The 15,789-nt window shown below is 46.6% G+C and overlaps 1 protein-coding gene across 3 annotated transcripts in view; it reads right to left on the minus strand.

Moving 5' to 3' along the window:
* Positions 1-15,789, minus strand: part of Erg (ETS transcription factor ERG) — a 155,839-nt gene that overhangs the window by 93,352 nt on the left and 46,698 nt on the right. The window contains exon 1 of one of the 3 annotated variants that reach the window (XM_050162066.1): positions 3,317-3,450. The exons of the other annotated variants lie outside the window; for them this stretch is intronic. Coding sequence (XP_050018023.1) covers positions 3,317-3,334 — 18 coding nt within the window. The 5' untranslated portion in view covers positions 3,335-3,450. Of the gene's footprint in view, positions 1-3,316; positions 3,451-15,789 lie in introns of those variants that run through there. 3 annotated transcript variants of the gene reach the window in all.

Raw genomic sequence — 15,789 nt, forward strand, 5'->3', positions numbered from 1 at the left:
ACACACACACAGACACACACACACAGACACACACACAGACATAGACACACACACAGACACACACACAGACACACAGACATCACAGACACACACGCAGACACACACAAACATACACACACAGAGACATACACACGCAGACACACATACACACACAGCTTTCACGTATGTGCTATTACCACAGAGAATCTGAGAATACTCCCGAGTGCACACAGTAAGTATCTTGGAGATGCTGCTGTGTTTTCAAACACCTAGGCTGGAGCGGGGTGAGGTGGGGTGGGGGAGCGGCTCTGGGATATGGCAGTTATGCAGAACAATAACACTGCACCTGGAGTTCCTTCCACTGTCGCAGAATCCCCGACTAATCAGGGAGGAGGGAGGCCATGCCTATTCCCCTGACACCAGCCGGGAACACAGCTGTAGCTACGCTGCCCAGCAGCAACCATTAAAGCCCATGCAGAGATTGCTGTTCCCTGTCAGCCCCAGTTTCTGAGCACCCTGGGCCTCCTTAGGAACTTTCCCACTACGGAGAGCCTGCACGCCTTGGGCCTCCTTAGGAAATTTCCACATCCTGTCTGGCTCCTGAGCTACTTCCACTCGAGGTGCCGTTTGAACATGCTCCTTCCATGAGCACACACATACACACATGCACACATGTACATACACACAAACACACACATGCATACACACAGACACATAAAAGACACATACACACACGCAAAGACACACAGACACACAAAGACACACACACACGCACACACAGACACACACAAAGACACATACACACACGCAAAGACACACAGACATACACGCAAAGACATACACGTACACTCGCACACTTAAAAGATTCAACCTAGGGACTCACAGTCTCTAGTTGTTCAGAATTAGAATGTTTTTCTATCAGAACCCTATTCAGTCTGCCCCCCCCCCCACAGCGTTTTTAAATGCAGGACACTATAGGCTTCTTTAAGCTATGCAAATGGCAATGGGTATTGCAAATAAGGTGAGAATAATCTCTGGAGGGCTGAATTAGACCCCCAACTGATGTGCACAGGGTGACTTGAGGAACAGCGGCCTCCGGGGTCCGTCATCCCTCAGTATTGTAAGAAGCCCTCAGAGCCATCTTCCAGATGCTTGCACACAGAGACGGTGGCTTGTTTGCCAACACGTTTTTATTAGGGCCCTTGGCCTGATCCTGAAGCCCATGAATGTGCAGAGAGAAACCTAAAATACCTTTACCTTTCCCCCACTGAAACGCCTGGTTCTGGAGCCCCGTTAAGACTACCAGCATAGTGCTCCCTCCCAGGCTCCAGTGTGGCTGACGGAAAGGAAACACAAACACGGTGCCTGTGAATGAAAGGACTCATTGATCTGTTTACCAAAACACCTAAAACTCCAAGCCTATTTGCAATGGGAAAATGCCCCTATGGGGACTGTCTCAACTTCAGAGAGGATGTTTCCCTCTGCTAATCTGAGGCTTGCGCTAGCGGAATTAAAGCTGCAGTCAACGGATGCAAGGCCTCTTTCCCCACTCCATAAACAAAGCCATGGAATCCCCTCACTATACCCAGAGAACCTCAGAGAAGCTGATCTTCACCAAAGTTACCTCGCAGGGGAGACCGCTCTAACAGGGGCCTTAAAGAATCCCGGGAAGTCGTTTCTATCATGGGGAGATATATGATGTCATACAGCACAGAATTCAAACAGGCCCAGAGTCCTATACAGCAGTAAGCGATTGTCTCCGAATGTATTCAAGAGTCAAAAATGTCTTCAAACTTCAGAAGCAACTTCTTCATAAACAGGGATCTTAAAGGAAACAGCGTAACACACTGGAGTGTTTGTCGAAATGTACTTCGCCTCCTACACCCTACACGGCGGCGGCCTGCTGTCTGTGCTTTAAAGCATTGGCTTGGGAAGTGGGGAGGAACCCACATAAGTTTCTGCTCAAACTATCTAAGATTTACAAAGAATATTGGATTCAATTGCTATGAAATAGGGATAGAATTAAGAGTCTAAAGCACAAACCAAAAAGGCAGAATTTGGGGTTATCAAAATCCAGTCATTTCTACTCACTTAGCCCACTTTAAAAATTCCCTCTAGGTCACAATATTGCAGCTGGCCCTAATCCTTGAAGCCACAGAAGGTGAAGTTCTAAGACTTTGGTACATTACTTACTACGTGATAGAATACATCCTGAGACTGAAAGTTAGATGGAACCCTGAAACACAGTTTACCTGATATATAACGCAATAGATATTAACCAAAGAGGGTTTTCTAACGCCTCATCTCGGCTGTGGGCAACCCCGACTTTCATGAGTTTTCAAGCAAAGCAGTAGTGGACAGACAAGTCTTGTCCCTTCTCTGTGACACCAAGCTATAGACATAACAAATAACACACTCCTTGGCTCACTTTCTTTGTCTATGTAGGCTGCTAGTTTTCCCCATTGCTACAAATGTCATCAACGCCCGGCGGCCTGGAATGTCGCTTAACAGACCTGCCACCTCAGACTTCCACTGCCTCCACAGACTTCTGTGTCAACCAGCCGTACTTAATTCACCGCCTGCGCGGATTTGTCTCCGTGTTAAACCCTACCAGCTTCCTCCCAGAAACATTTACAAGAAAACACACAGAAACAAACACAACTGAGGAGAGACCCACAGACCACCGCTTCCCGGTCCCCACACACCACACAACTAGGAAGAAAGCTTGCAGCGCATAGAGGGGCAGGTGTTTTATTTGTGATAGACACGTAAACCAGCACACCCAATTACCACCATTTGAGACGGCTCAGTCCTCTCAGCATGGAGGCGTCCCACAATTCAAGTCAACCTCTGTCCATCCTGCTACCAACAGCCACCGAGGATCTCCCCACTTCCGTAGGGACGTGCCGGCATGCCTGTTGGTGAGGAGTCCCAGAAGTGCATCCGAACATTCGCCATGGACAAAGCCCATTGCTGTGACCCTGCCCTCCAGCCTCCGTGACGGTTGCTTCGCATCAGACCCACATCCAGACACCGTTAGGAACAGGTAAAGAATCTGAAAATTCAGGAGTGCTCCAAACGCCTCCACCAAGAGTAATCCATGGCGCTCAACAGAGAATTTAGAAACCCCAATTTTTTTTCTGAGTTTGAAGTTTTTAAGCCTTGCGGATGGTCGGAGTAGGAAAAAGGAAATTTACTAGGCAGCGCAAAGGAAATCTCGTTGTCCTCTATTGTGGTAGGGGGGGTGTTGCCCAACCCTAACTTATCTGCCTTGATAAAGGAAGCCAAGCGCAAGAAGAGCAAGGTTTTGTCAAATGTAGAGGAACCCTCTCCTTACCTTAATCGTGCTGGCCATATTGCAATCAAGTTTATTGATCGTTAATAAATGTTAATAATAATTATTGCTTCTCTCTGACCAGAAAGTAGTTTTGATGAGGTTGTTTAGAGCGGATGAGATTGTGCTAAGTCTGGGAAATGAAGTCAACCAATGGCAGGAAGAGGTTTCTATTGGTCCTGGCTGCCCAGCCCAAAGAAACAGGATATTTGGGAGTGGAGAGATAAGAGACCCTGAAAACAATGTTGTTTTTCTTGATGATATGCAGCCAGGAGATTTTTTTTAATTAAAAAAAAAAAGGCATCAATTGGCTGGGGCTGGGACTGTCACAGCAGGTGTGACCTGTGTGACTCTGGGTGACAGGCTGCACCAGACCAAAGCAGGATGCAGATGTGGCAGGGCTCTGCATGGCTGCACAGGGGAGGTGGAAGGCACCTCACAGCCTGGGTGCCAGTACTGCAAGCCCCCTCCTCCCCAGGACGCCACCAGCCAGCTAACCAGGACTGTTCATGCTACTACATGGTCATATTTAATAAGGCAATTTGCTGGCCAGTGATCAAAAAGCCTCCATTTATTCAGTGTCTCCAATGAATGTTCCAGGACTGCTTCACGAATTCTCTTTCCAAACACAAGAAGCCATTATTATTTGCTCCCCAAGAAATGAATCGAAAGTACAGACACTGGAATCAAGGTAACCAAGAAAACTAAAGAAAAAAATACAAATATCAAAATCTTATTTTCAAGCACTTATTTAAGGGGCTGGGGAGATGGCTCAGCCAGTAAACTGTTCCCAGTGTAAACATGAGGACCTCAGCTTAGTCCCCAGGACCCAGAGCGAAAAAGCTGGGTGCAGGGTCACAGACCTTCACAGGGAGTCAGAGACAAGGGATCCCTGGAGTGCACTGGCCGGCCAGCCTATACCAATCAGCTGGTTCCAGACCAGCATCTGAGGAGTAAGATCCAGGGTTGACTGCTGGCCTCCACATGCACACTAGCCTGAGCAAACTGTGTGCCTATATACAGGTGTACATGCTCTTTATACAGGTATACACGCTCTTTATACAGGCATACACGCTCTTTATACAGGCATACATGATCTTTATACAGGCGTACACACTCTTTATACATGTGTACTCACTCTATACAGGTGTACACGCCTTTTATACAGGCATACACGCCCTTTATACAGGCACACGTGCCCTTTATACAGGCGTACGTGCTCTTTATATATGCATACACACTCTTTATACAGGCATACACACTATACAGGCATACACACTATACAGGCGTACACACTACATATGCTTATGCATACACCCCTCCCCCAAACATCCAGAGTCTACATTCTAGAACATATGCCCCACTGATGGACATCCATGCTGCCAACCATGGACGCCAATAGAACTGAGTTACCCAGAGAAGAGGCCACAGGTCCTCACGAAGTGAACAAAACCCAAGCTGCAGGTTCAAGGCCACAGTTCTCTTTCCCCAAAGGAAGCAGAGCTGACACAGGCCTGAACATTCCTTTGAGGATTTCAGGCCTTTAATTACTCATTTTCAGGAAATTACTTGTTCTGTGGACGAAACAAAAGTTTGCTTTGAATTGAATCACATGAAAGTTAGACCAGTAAACGGTAAGGTCTCACTGGGAACCAAGGAAACAAAGGATCAGAGCTGAGTCACAAGCAATTCTTGGTTACTGGGACAGACAGGTGGGGAACTGAATTCATTCAGACTTTGAGCCAGCGCTGCCAGGATCCGACACTACTCCCCTTCTCTGATTTGCCCCCTTGTACGTCACCATCCCTCTGTGTTAAATCATAAAAAAGAAGCTGGTTTCGCGAGTAGGATTTGCTGGAGGAGGCAGAGGCAGGAGGATCACCAGTTCGAGGCCAGCCTGGGCTACACATATTTTTTAAAAAAAAAGGATACAAAAAGAAGGAGAAAAAAAGATTAGGAGATGGAAGAGGGGATGGGGCCCCGGGGTCCAACACCTGCCTAGCACCCCAATGGTGCAAAAAGACAGGGAGAAGGAAGGAAAAGAGAACAGGGTGGAAGAGGGAAGGAGCAGGAACGGGGAAAGGAGGTAGCGGCCGTGAGGAAAGAAGTTAAAAGCAAAAAAAGGAAGATACATATGAACACTAATTCCAGTGTAATGCCAGTAAAAGTCTTGTGGCTCACAGGTTCTCAGTACCTACATTTTGAGGGAATGTCGATTTCCGGCTCTTTTTATCTCTGAACAATGCGTAAGATGGGAGACTGATTAAAACTGTGTTTCCCCTAAAATTCTCCAAGTTCTGAGCTGTTTCATCCTGGCAGCTTCCCACGTGGGGTGAATAAAAGAAACAAAGTAATGAGCAACAACGTCCGGGCCTCATGGGACTTTCTTCTCTCCCATGAAGCAGCTGTCTTTTCAAAATGTTCGCTGCTTCCTTCAGTACCAGGGAAGGTCCCCGTGTGGATTTACTGAGCCTGGGCTTTTACAGGGCTGACTTCTTTGCGATAAAATATTGCCTCCTGCACTCACTGGGGTTAACACAGCACGCGACCGTGTCCTGTGGCAGGGGCAGAAAGCTCCTTCCCAAGGTCTAACAACCCCCACGGCCTGCCTAAGACACCATGGTGCTCATCTGACCCAAATCAACTGTCAAGAGGAAGAATTTTAACTTTGATTTTGAAATAATTTCAACCTTACAGGAAAACTACAATGCAGAGAGACCCCCTCACACAGCCCAGTCTTCTGTCCGCCTCGCCATTTGCCCAGCCCTCCATCACTTATGCACAACACACACATCCTTTATTTGATAAAATACTCCTTTATTAGAGCCTGAATTCTTTGCTTGGAAAATTATAAAGACAAAGCAGATACTATCATTCTTTGACATAATTTCTAAAGATTCTGCCCATACCTCTCAGGTGCCTAATTTGGAACTTCAGCAGAAGTCTAAGCAGTGATGAGACGGCATAATTATTTGGGGATTGCCACATTTTAAGATGGCAACCCCCTCTGTTAAATGTCCCTTGTTTCAAATGACAAAATGCTTAGCAGATTTTTACTTTCAAAGAGAAGTCATTCCTGGTGCCAAGAGGAGCAAAACAACCCTCACTCCGGGTCGTCCCAGAATATCGGTCACAAGATCTTTGCCCATAAACTTACTTGACTATTGGTAGCACAAACAGTAGCTATGAATTAGAACACCCCATGCCACTTCTTAAACCTTATCCCCGGAGTTATCTGAAATGGGGGAAGCTCAGTTCATATTTCCCTGACCCTAAGTCTGAGTTTTCATGCGACCTTGGCTCCCAGCCTCTCAGCAGTGGCAGAACTGAGTGTCTTTTCCCCGAGATGTTACTTTGAGGGGGACGCTATCACCAGACAATTCCAGTTAGAGAGCAACCTGGCAGCTGTTGGGGGTCATTCCATCATATGTCTAGCAGGGCTAGGTCACTTTTCTCCCTTGTTAAAACACAAGAACACTATATGGAACCCACAGGCCCCATGGTAGTCACGGGCAGCAACAACGGGATGATTGGCGTGGTTTGTTTAAGAATGACCATGAGCCCATCACTCACAAAGTCAGTCAGTTCCCTTTGATGAGTCTGTTCACAGTTTGCTCCAAAGCAAAAAGGAAACGGTGTAAACAAAACTGCACAAAGGTACCATAACCACAAATGAAATCCATTGTTGGTTTGTCCCCAAGGCAAGCCTCTGATTCTGTGAGGGTATCACCCTTGTTTCCTCATGTGTGTGGTATGTGGGTCCGTGCATCCTAAAGTGCCTTGGTGGAGGACAGCAAGGCTCTGCATATCAATTACGGCCATAGCAAAAGACGAATGGACTACTTTGTAATGGGGGCACGGCAGCAGAATCATGGCCTCTGCGTTAATTAATTATTCCTGTTTCAGGCATCTATAAAATGGAATACCCATCATCACCAAAAATATGGCAGGAATGGGTTGGGGGATGGTTTAGTGGGTAACAGCACACACTGCTCAAACATGAGGTCCTGGGTTTGGATCCCTAATACCCACATGAGAGGCAGGGCATGGCCATGACCACCTGTCAGTCTAGCCTGAGGATCTGCTGTGCATCTAGGTTCAATGAGAGACTCTGTCTTGGGGGATAACATACAGGACAAGAGAAGAGAGACCTCCACGTCCATGTGTATAAGCACACACAGATTCTCTAGGAAAACCAGGTAGAAGGTGAATATGATATGGACGATGAATACTGATATGGGAAACTGCTGCCTGGTAAATTAAAAATCAGCATGTGAAATTTTCACAGATGCATTTTGTTCTAAAAGGGAAGATGTAACTAGAAGCATTGACAAGCTCTGCATTACAAGGCCAGGGCAGAGGATCTTTCTTTGACTCCTTTCCCCGTCTTCTTTGTCTCATTTCTATTTTCAGGATACTTGCAATCAGCACTACTAAACTTTTATATTAAAGGCGAATGAGTCATACATAACTTACTAATGTGCAAATCCCCGAGGAATGCAAGCACATCCTGCACATGCACAACACAGATTCTGGGTGGCAAACCCTTCGTACATCTGTATCAAAATGTCTAATTCTGCTGGGGCTGGAGAGATGGCTCAGTGGCTGAGAGCACTTGCTGCTCTCACAGAGGACCTGCGCTTGGTTTCCCATGTCAGGCTGCTCACAACTGTCTGTAACTCCAGCTCCAGGGGTCTAAAACCCTCTTCTGGCCTCCTTGGGCATCTGTATGCATCTGTCTCTCTCTCTCCCTTTCCCTCTCTCTCTTCCTCCCCCCTTCTCTCTCTCTCTCTCTCTCTCTCTCTCTCTCTCTCTCTCTCTCTTTTCTTTTTAAATGTCTACACACACAAAAATCATTCTTTTTTAAAAATTTAATTTTTGTACAAAAGTCCAGAAGACTTTTATGTGTTGTGGTACCCATCAATCAACAGTTCATCCTGCTGGCATCAATGACACACCAGTCTCACACCAGATACTTCAGTGGGCACCGACAAAGCCAGGATGACAGGACTCTGACCCACCACTGAGCTTAGCATTCAGGAAGCCCATGTCAAGCTAGTCAAATTACACACACACACACACACACACACACACACACACACACACACACACTGCAAGGGCAAGGGCAAGGCCTCAAGCTCACCCAACTTTTTAAGGCCAAAACGAACGCTATACATTGTTCCTCTGATGACACACAAATCTTAAAATGCAAACTGTTTGGATCATTCCCAAGATCCCTGCAAGAAGGATGTCTCAAGAACCTTTGCCAGGGACATGCCTGAGACTGGAGATAAGGATCAGCCATCTGGAGCTGTCCCACAATGGAAAACTCCAGTCTGCTGTGGAACTTTCCCATCTACGTCAGTGAGAGGATTTGCCTGAGAACAGGGCAGGGTGTCGAGTGCCATCCCAGGCATCACTGGACGAAGACCTTTCTACAGTGTGCAGCATGCTTAGGTTTTACCCTGTTGGGCAAAGTTCTGTGTGAGTATATGTGTGAGTGTGTAGGTGTATGTCTGTGCATGTGTGTGTGTATATCTGTGTGTGTGTACATCTGTGTGTGTGCACAAGAGTGTATGTCTGTGTGCATGTGTACATATACATCTATGTGTGTATGAGTGTGGATATCTATGTATGTGTCTGTGCTTATGTGTATATACATATATGCCTGTGTGTATATGTGTGCATGGGTATGTACGTGTGTGTGTGATGGAGTGCCTATGAATGTGTCTATGTTTGTAGTCACCATACCCTCCAGCAGACCATTAAGAAACAATTAAATTACCATGTAAGTAACTACTGCTTAACACTTTCTCTGAGTTAATACAGTCTCCAGCCTCTTGGTCGATTCTAACTCAATTAAAGCAAGGGCATTGTTATCACACACTAAATCCTCAACTTTCAACACCCATGCTGCAATTTCCTTCACTGTGAGGCGGGCGGGCATTGGGCTGGCTCTGCGGGCTCAAATGAAGCAACAATTCCAAGAAGCTTGACTTCCTCTACATCCAGCATGTTCTCAAGTTTGTGCAAACCTTGCTTGTCCTCATCCCTGGATGCCCGGAATGTTAGCGCCATCCTCGTGGACTCTAAATCTGTTCACATATTACTCATGATTTTTTTTAAAAGAAAGAGGTGTAATTATTCTGACACAATAGTTTAGCTGAAAGCAGCTCTTAAATTTTCTAATTGTATTACCATGTCTCTATACACAATGACCCTCAAGGCTCTTTGACATGTGACTGGGTACCTATGAGCACACATGTTATTTGCAGACACTGTATTGCTAACAGTTACCTGGGAGCTTGGTCTGCCCCAAGGACACGCTAGCGAATTGTACATCATACTGGTGGGGACCATGATGCAGCTCTGTCCTTGTCAGAATCAGTCTCCCATCACGGCACTGTCCTTGTTGGTACCCTCAGCTGTGACATTATCTTGGGCCACCGAGACAACTTTGATTTTTAGCACATTCAGAATCTTAGATGGTCATTAAAGGCGTATTTGTCTCCCTTACCACACATCATCATTTATTGACCTGCATTTGTAGACTGTTTCTTTGGGGGCTAAGGAAATGGCTCTGTGGGTAAAGGCACCTGCTAAGCAAGCCGGGCAGGCTGAGTCCCTAGAACCCGAGTAAAGGTGGGAAGAAAGAATCCAGTTCACAAGGGTGTCCCTTCACCTCTACAGGTACATGCACAACACGCCCCCAAACACTCCACAAATGCAATTTTAAAATTAAATTATTTTTATAGCAAAAAGTAGAGACAGTGTCTTAAAGAATGACAGCCAATGGCCTTCACAATATAGAGGTTTGAAGAGACATCTGTATGCAAAAGTTGCTCCTCCCGAGTGTTTTCTAAAGACTGAGACGTCCTGGCTTTACTCTCCCGGCTCTACTCTGATGTCACCTAAGATGGCTCATTGTCTACTAATGTATTTCCATCACAAATGGAATCATAAATGAAGCCGACACATGGGATTCGTTTACATTTTCTCACCAAGTGACCACAAACTTAAGGGAAGCAGCAGCCAGGTTTGAAGTCAAGGGCATTCAACAGTCAGGGGCGGTTTGGGGGCAGTTCCTGCTCCACATCCCAGGCTGCTCCCTAACTCCCTGTACTGTACCCTCCTGTGTGACCTCACCTCCCACCGCACAAAGGTCAAGCCCCAAGGTGCACTTTTTTAATCTACCTGGTCATTTCTCTTCCAGCTGACCCAGGTGACAATCTGTTTCTGTGACAGAGTCTCTCGGTGAAACTGGGGCTTGGAGATTAACCTAGACTGAGTACCTGAACCCCAGGGACCCTCCTGTTCTTTCCTACCCCACCACTCATGGTATGAACACTGTTGGCTTTTAATGTCAATGCTGGGGAAAGGAACTCAGGTTCCCATGAGCCATCATCTTCCCAGACCCTTTCTGATATACCAGAAATGGGAATCTAAGAGAAAAGCCAAAATTTTCCCATATTGCGTGTCCCCGTGATAATATCCTAGCCTTCATGTATAGTTACTAAAATAGCTCTGCCTGGAAAGCTGCAGGAAACAGCCACCTCCTACCGCCCAGAGAGGCTCAGAGAGGCTCTGCATTGTCTGTCAGCTCCAGCTTTGGAGTAGGTGTCCTTTGAACTGCTGGAATCTTTGACACTAGAGGGCACTACATGTCCCTCTAAAAGGCCAGAAAAGAGCAAACTAGTATGCCTCCGGCTTGCCTTGAAATTCCTGGAATTGTTGTTATTATCCCACAAAGATGTCTTGGTTTTATTCACCAACAAGAAAACCCAACATTCAAAAAGTTTAAGAAGGAAAAAATCCTGAATTTCACATTATTTATAGAACAAGAGGAAATAAATATGAGCAGAAGGAACACATGTCCACCTGCCTACAATGGACCCTGGGCCCTGTATGTCTCCTCTACGATACCAAGGGAAGCCTGAGCCTGGATGAGTCTACTTCACAAGGTAGATGTGGCCTTGGTTAGTTGGAGCTGGACTGAACCTACAGCGTATTAGAGTGTCTGTTGCCTGTGCACAGGACGCAAGTCTTATCTCTGGTCTCAGGCAGGTCTTTGCACAGCTGAAAAATGTGAACCATTAAGAATTATATCATAATATGCTCAATGTAAAAGGGAGATGCAGTTTGTTGCATCTAGTCTTAAGAATGGTACTGTGACATAGTGGGCCAGGCTTACAACACACATTCTATAAAATTGCTATTGTGTGTGTGTGTGTGTGTGTGTGTGTGTGTGTGTGTGTGTGTGATTAGAGAGTGAAAGAAGTTTTAAAACTAAGCACAATCCAGACATGGTGGTTCACACCTATAACCCCAGAACTCAAGAGAGGGAGAGAAAAATTATGAGTTTAAGGTCAGCCTCAGCTATGTAGTGAGTTTGAGGCCAGCCTAGACTCCACAATACCCTGTTTCAAATTTCAAGAGAAACAAAAAGCATTCTGAACAACTAAATATGGTAGTTTTCTTGAAAATGACGGTAATACACAATCCCATTGACTCTGAGGTCAGGAAAATACTGAAGGTGTCATGAGGTCCTTGGCAGTGCCCTCCAAACACAGAGTGACCTCTGAGCTTCCCCTGTCTTTGCTTGTATTTAAAATAACTGGAGTATTCATGTTTCTGTTTCTACTCGGGTTTATATACGGAGGGCTGGTAGGTCAGTGGGTGAGGGCTGTTTGTCTGGGTCTAGGCTGTGGGCGGAGCGTTGTGGACAGGCTCTGAGAAGGGGCCCAGGTGCAGCTCTTCCCATGTGTTCTCCACTCCACCAGCCAGCACCCCAAGGCTGCTTTCACTGCTCAGAGTGGGATAGCTCAGGCAGGGGTTCCTTCCCGCATCTGTTGTTGCTCCAGGGAAACAGACGTGGCTTGTGGGTGTGAACAACATCACAGAGCGGTAAGACCTGGGCACTGCCGCCGAGTGTCACGGTAAGGTCAAGAACCACAGTCAGCAAGACGCAGCACCACCAGCTCGGGATTCCCGCAGCTGAGGCAGAGTCCAGCTACCTCTCAGCCCCGCAAATGAGGGCTGTACAGCCACGCTACAGAGATGGACCTTCAAGTCTGTCCACAGAACAAGAGCCGCGGACAATGTCCTCATCCCAGAGGCTGGGACTCAGCCCTATATGTTCAGTGACTCCGAATTATTATTCAATCCATGTATGCCAGTTTTCTCTTGCATATCAATGGATATGCCTGCAGGTATTTCCACAGCAGGAGTCTGCCACTGTGCGTCCCTGACAGCCCCCACAGAGTCTCAATGCCACACCTCGACAGCTCAAACAGCGTGTGTTGCATGAATGGATGCACAATGGAGTCAAACACGTATCCAGATCTCGGGAGCATCAGGGAAGGGCAATGTGTGTCCAGCTTCTGTCTAGTCAGGACAGGCTGCTCAAGAACAAGGGCGTGATAGGATCACGGCCCCAGGGGAAGCACCCTGGTCAAAGGAAGGCTTGACAAGGCAGACATGGTTCACCCTTCAGACGCTGCGGCCACCCCTCCCTCACTTCTGTACAGAACTTGCCCAGCGTCTTCACCACATGACTGGCTTCCATCTGAGCATACCCTATGCTAAGACTTTCACTGAAAAATAAGAGGACATCTGGAATTTAGTGGTAACTCATCCATGCTCTTCCCGACACCTTCCCCACACCCCCCCCACACACACACCTAAAGAGAAGCCCTCTGCTCCATCACCCCCCAACACGATCCTCTTTTTCATCTGGACCACTCAATTGCAGATCTCCGGATGCTGGGTCACTCTGAGGGGTCTTTTTGAGCAACTGTTCTAAGTAAAGCATTTGGAAGGAAGAATTTTTTATGGACTCTGGGGGCTGTGTCTGAACTGTACTGAGAAGCATCTGGGGAAATCTAATGGTGGACCTAGCACTACTGTGGGCAAAGACTGTGTTCAAGTACCCACAACAGGTCCCCATTTTGTCAAACCTTGTATGTTCCTTCTTCAAAAAAAACAGGAGACACACATCGATTGTGACAAATACTCTCCCCAATCTGGAGGTTTCTGGAAAGAAGATAAATTGTCCTTTGCGTCTCTTGAGCAAGTTTGTCCTGCTGGCCTCAAATTCCTGAGCTCAAGTGATCATCCTGCCTTGGGTTCCTACGTAGCCTTGACTATGGATAAATGCTACCTCGAGGGCCCAGCTCAGTGCTACTCAAACAAGTGCTAACCTCAGCTTGGATTCCAGAGATTCAGGTAGGTTACCCGAGTTTCACCTCCCTGGCATTGCCAGGGTTTGAAGTATTTGGTTCCATGAGACTCAGCGTGGCTTTCATGGGACTGGAGAGCATTACAGAGCCTCACGCACCTCTCTCTTTTATGGAATGCGTGCACAGGGGAACTCTTGCCATTTTACTATTTTCTTTAATAGCCAGAAAACGGGGAGGCTCACAAAGAAATTTTTCAACCGCCTTTAGTGACCCTTAACCTAGAAGGTTTTGCCTAATCTGTAAATTGGAGTTAAAAGTATTTCTATACCTTTGGAGTAGGGAGCCCTTTGTCCTTAAAAGGACAGAAAGACTATTAACAACAAGGCCGTACATACACAGCACTCCTTTGTTGTTACCGCAAACCCAAACCAGATGTGTGGCACCAGCCGCTACCTTGGAGCGACCCAGGGAGGCTCAGCGCTAATCCGGCCATTCTTAATAACTCAAAACTGTCAGCCTTAAACCATCTATTTTTTTTCTCACTTACAAATGCAAACAAGAACTGACAGCCCACATCGGACTCGGTTTCCCTCTCACTGCAGATAGATTTGGCCTGATAGGAGCGCCAATAAAGGCTCTTTCCAGGAAGCCATGCCCCCAGCATCTGATGATGACGGCATACCAGTGATTATCACCTTTAATGAACCACGATTTGGAAGAAGTTGTACTGAAAATCAGACGCCCCTGTCATGACCTCACACCAGACGGAGTTCCTTGGATCGTCAGACTGTGGGTGAATGTAAGGAAACACCGGAGGTCTCCCCTAAGGTTCTAATGACCCCAGGAATGTTCTCTGGCAATAAAACCACTTAATACGCAATCATTTCCCTGAATTTCACTGGAATAAACACAAGTGAAAGAGATGAACAAATACATTAGAAGTGGCTCAAGATTGCCCTAAAGAAAAAAATCAATTAGGGGCTGATTTTTAACATCCCATCCTTATCACTTCTATACACTAAAATAAAGTCAAATGGAAGATTTCTTTACATACCAGATATTATATTTTACTTTAGACACATGTAAAATATAGACAGATGCACAGATAAACACTGGGCTTTTTCTTTTTAAAGTTTTATTACTATTGTATGCATGCATGTGGGGTCAGAAGACAACTTTGTGGACATGGTTCTTTCTTTCTACCTTGGCATGAATCCAGGGGGTTGAATGCAGGTTGCCAAGCTTGCACAGCACGCACCCTCACCAGCTGAAGTATCTTTCAGGTTCCTGACTGGGCTTTAATGCCCACGGACACAGCAATTACACAGGCAACCTACACATGGGGCTTCCTATTCCTACCCTGAAACTAGATGTGTGTGTGTTGTGTGTGTGTGCACGTGCGTGTGCATGTGGGTGTATGAGTGTGTGGGTGGGTGTGTGGGTGTGTACATGTGCGTGTGTCAGTGCGCATGTGTGCGTGCTCACGTGTGTGTGTGAGTGTGTGTGTGTGTGTGTGTGTGATAGGTAAGACATAACTGTGTTATCCTAACTGGGGGTGTGTGTGGAGCTAACAGGTAGACCCAGCAGCCGTGTTATCCTCATTCATCTGATCAAGTGTGGGTAGAGAGGTTTTCTGTGTCTTGCAGAACAACTAATTCTACTGATCAAAACTGGCTGTAAATCTTTCCAGTCACAGTGAAAGGTAGCATGTTCTCAAGTTGACACAGCAATGTAAAATCAGGGAAGAATGGACAATGCAAACACCAAGCTTGGCCTCCAGACCACCATAGGCTCCCCAGTCTCACCACACACAGCACTGGCACTGGGTCATTCTCTGTTGTGGAGACTACAGTGCAAGCCGGGTGTGGTACCTCCTTGGTTTCTCCCTACAGGACATCAGTCATACCTCCCTTATTCACAGTTACAACAACCAATCATGGCCTTAGTTTTGCCAGGTGTCTCTGCAGGGGAAAGCAAAATTGATCTGACTGATACCCACAGGCAGAGAGCGATTGGATTTAGACAGACAATATGATTATTGTGTGTTGGGAGGTGAAGAGTTGGTAGGGGTGCAGAGGGGATAGTTGTGGGGATATTGGGGATGGATGCAAGGTGTGTGTGTGTGTGTGTGTGCGTGTGCGTGTGTGTAGGCGGTGAGGGAGTCCGAGGCACGGGGGGATATGGGAGACCTGAAGGTGTAAGGTTATGGATGAGGGGCATGTGTGTATGAAAGAGAGGTGCAAGGTAGAGGGTTGTGGGGTGAGTGAATTGTGGGGTGTGGGGTAAAGGGAGGGGTGT

This window comes from Alexandromys fortis, unplaced genomic scaffold (genome assembly GCF_014885135.2).
Source record: "Alexandromys fortis isolate MF-2015 unplaced genomic scaffold, M_Fortis_MF-2015_v1.1 scaffold_128, whole genome shotgun sequence".
Classification (NCBI taxonomy): domain Eukaryota; kingdom Metazoa; phylum Chordata; class Mammalia; order Rodentia; family Cricetidae; genus Alexandromys; species Alexandromys fortis.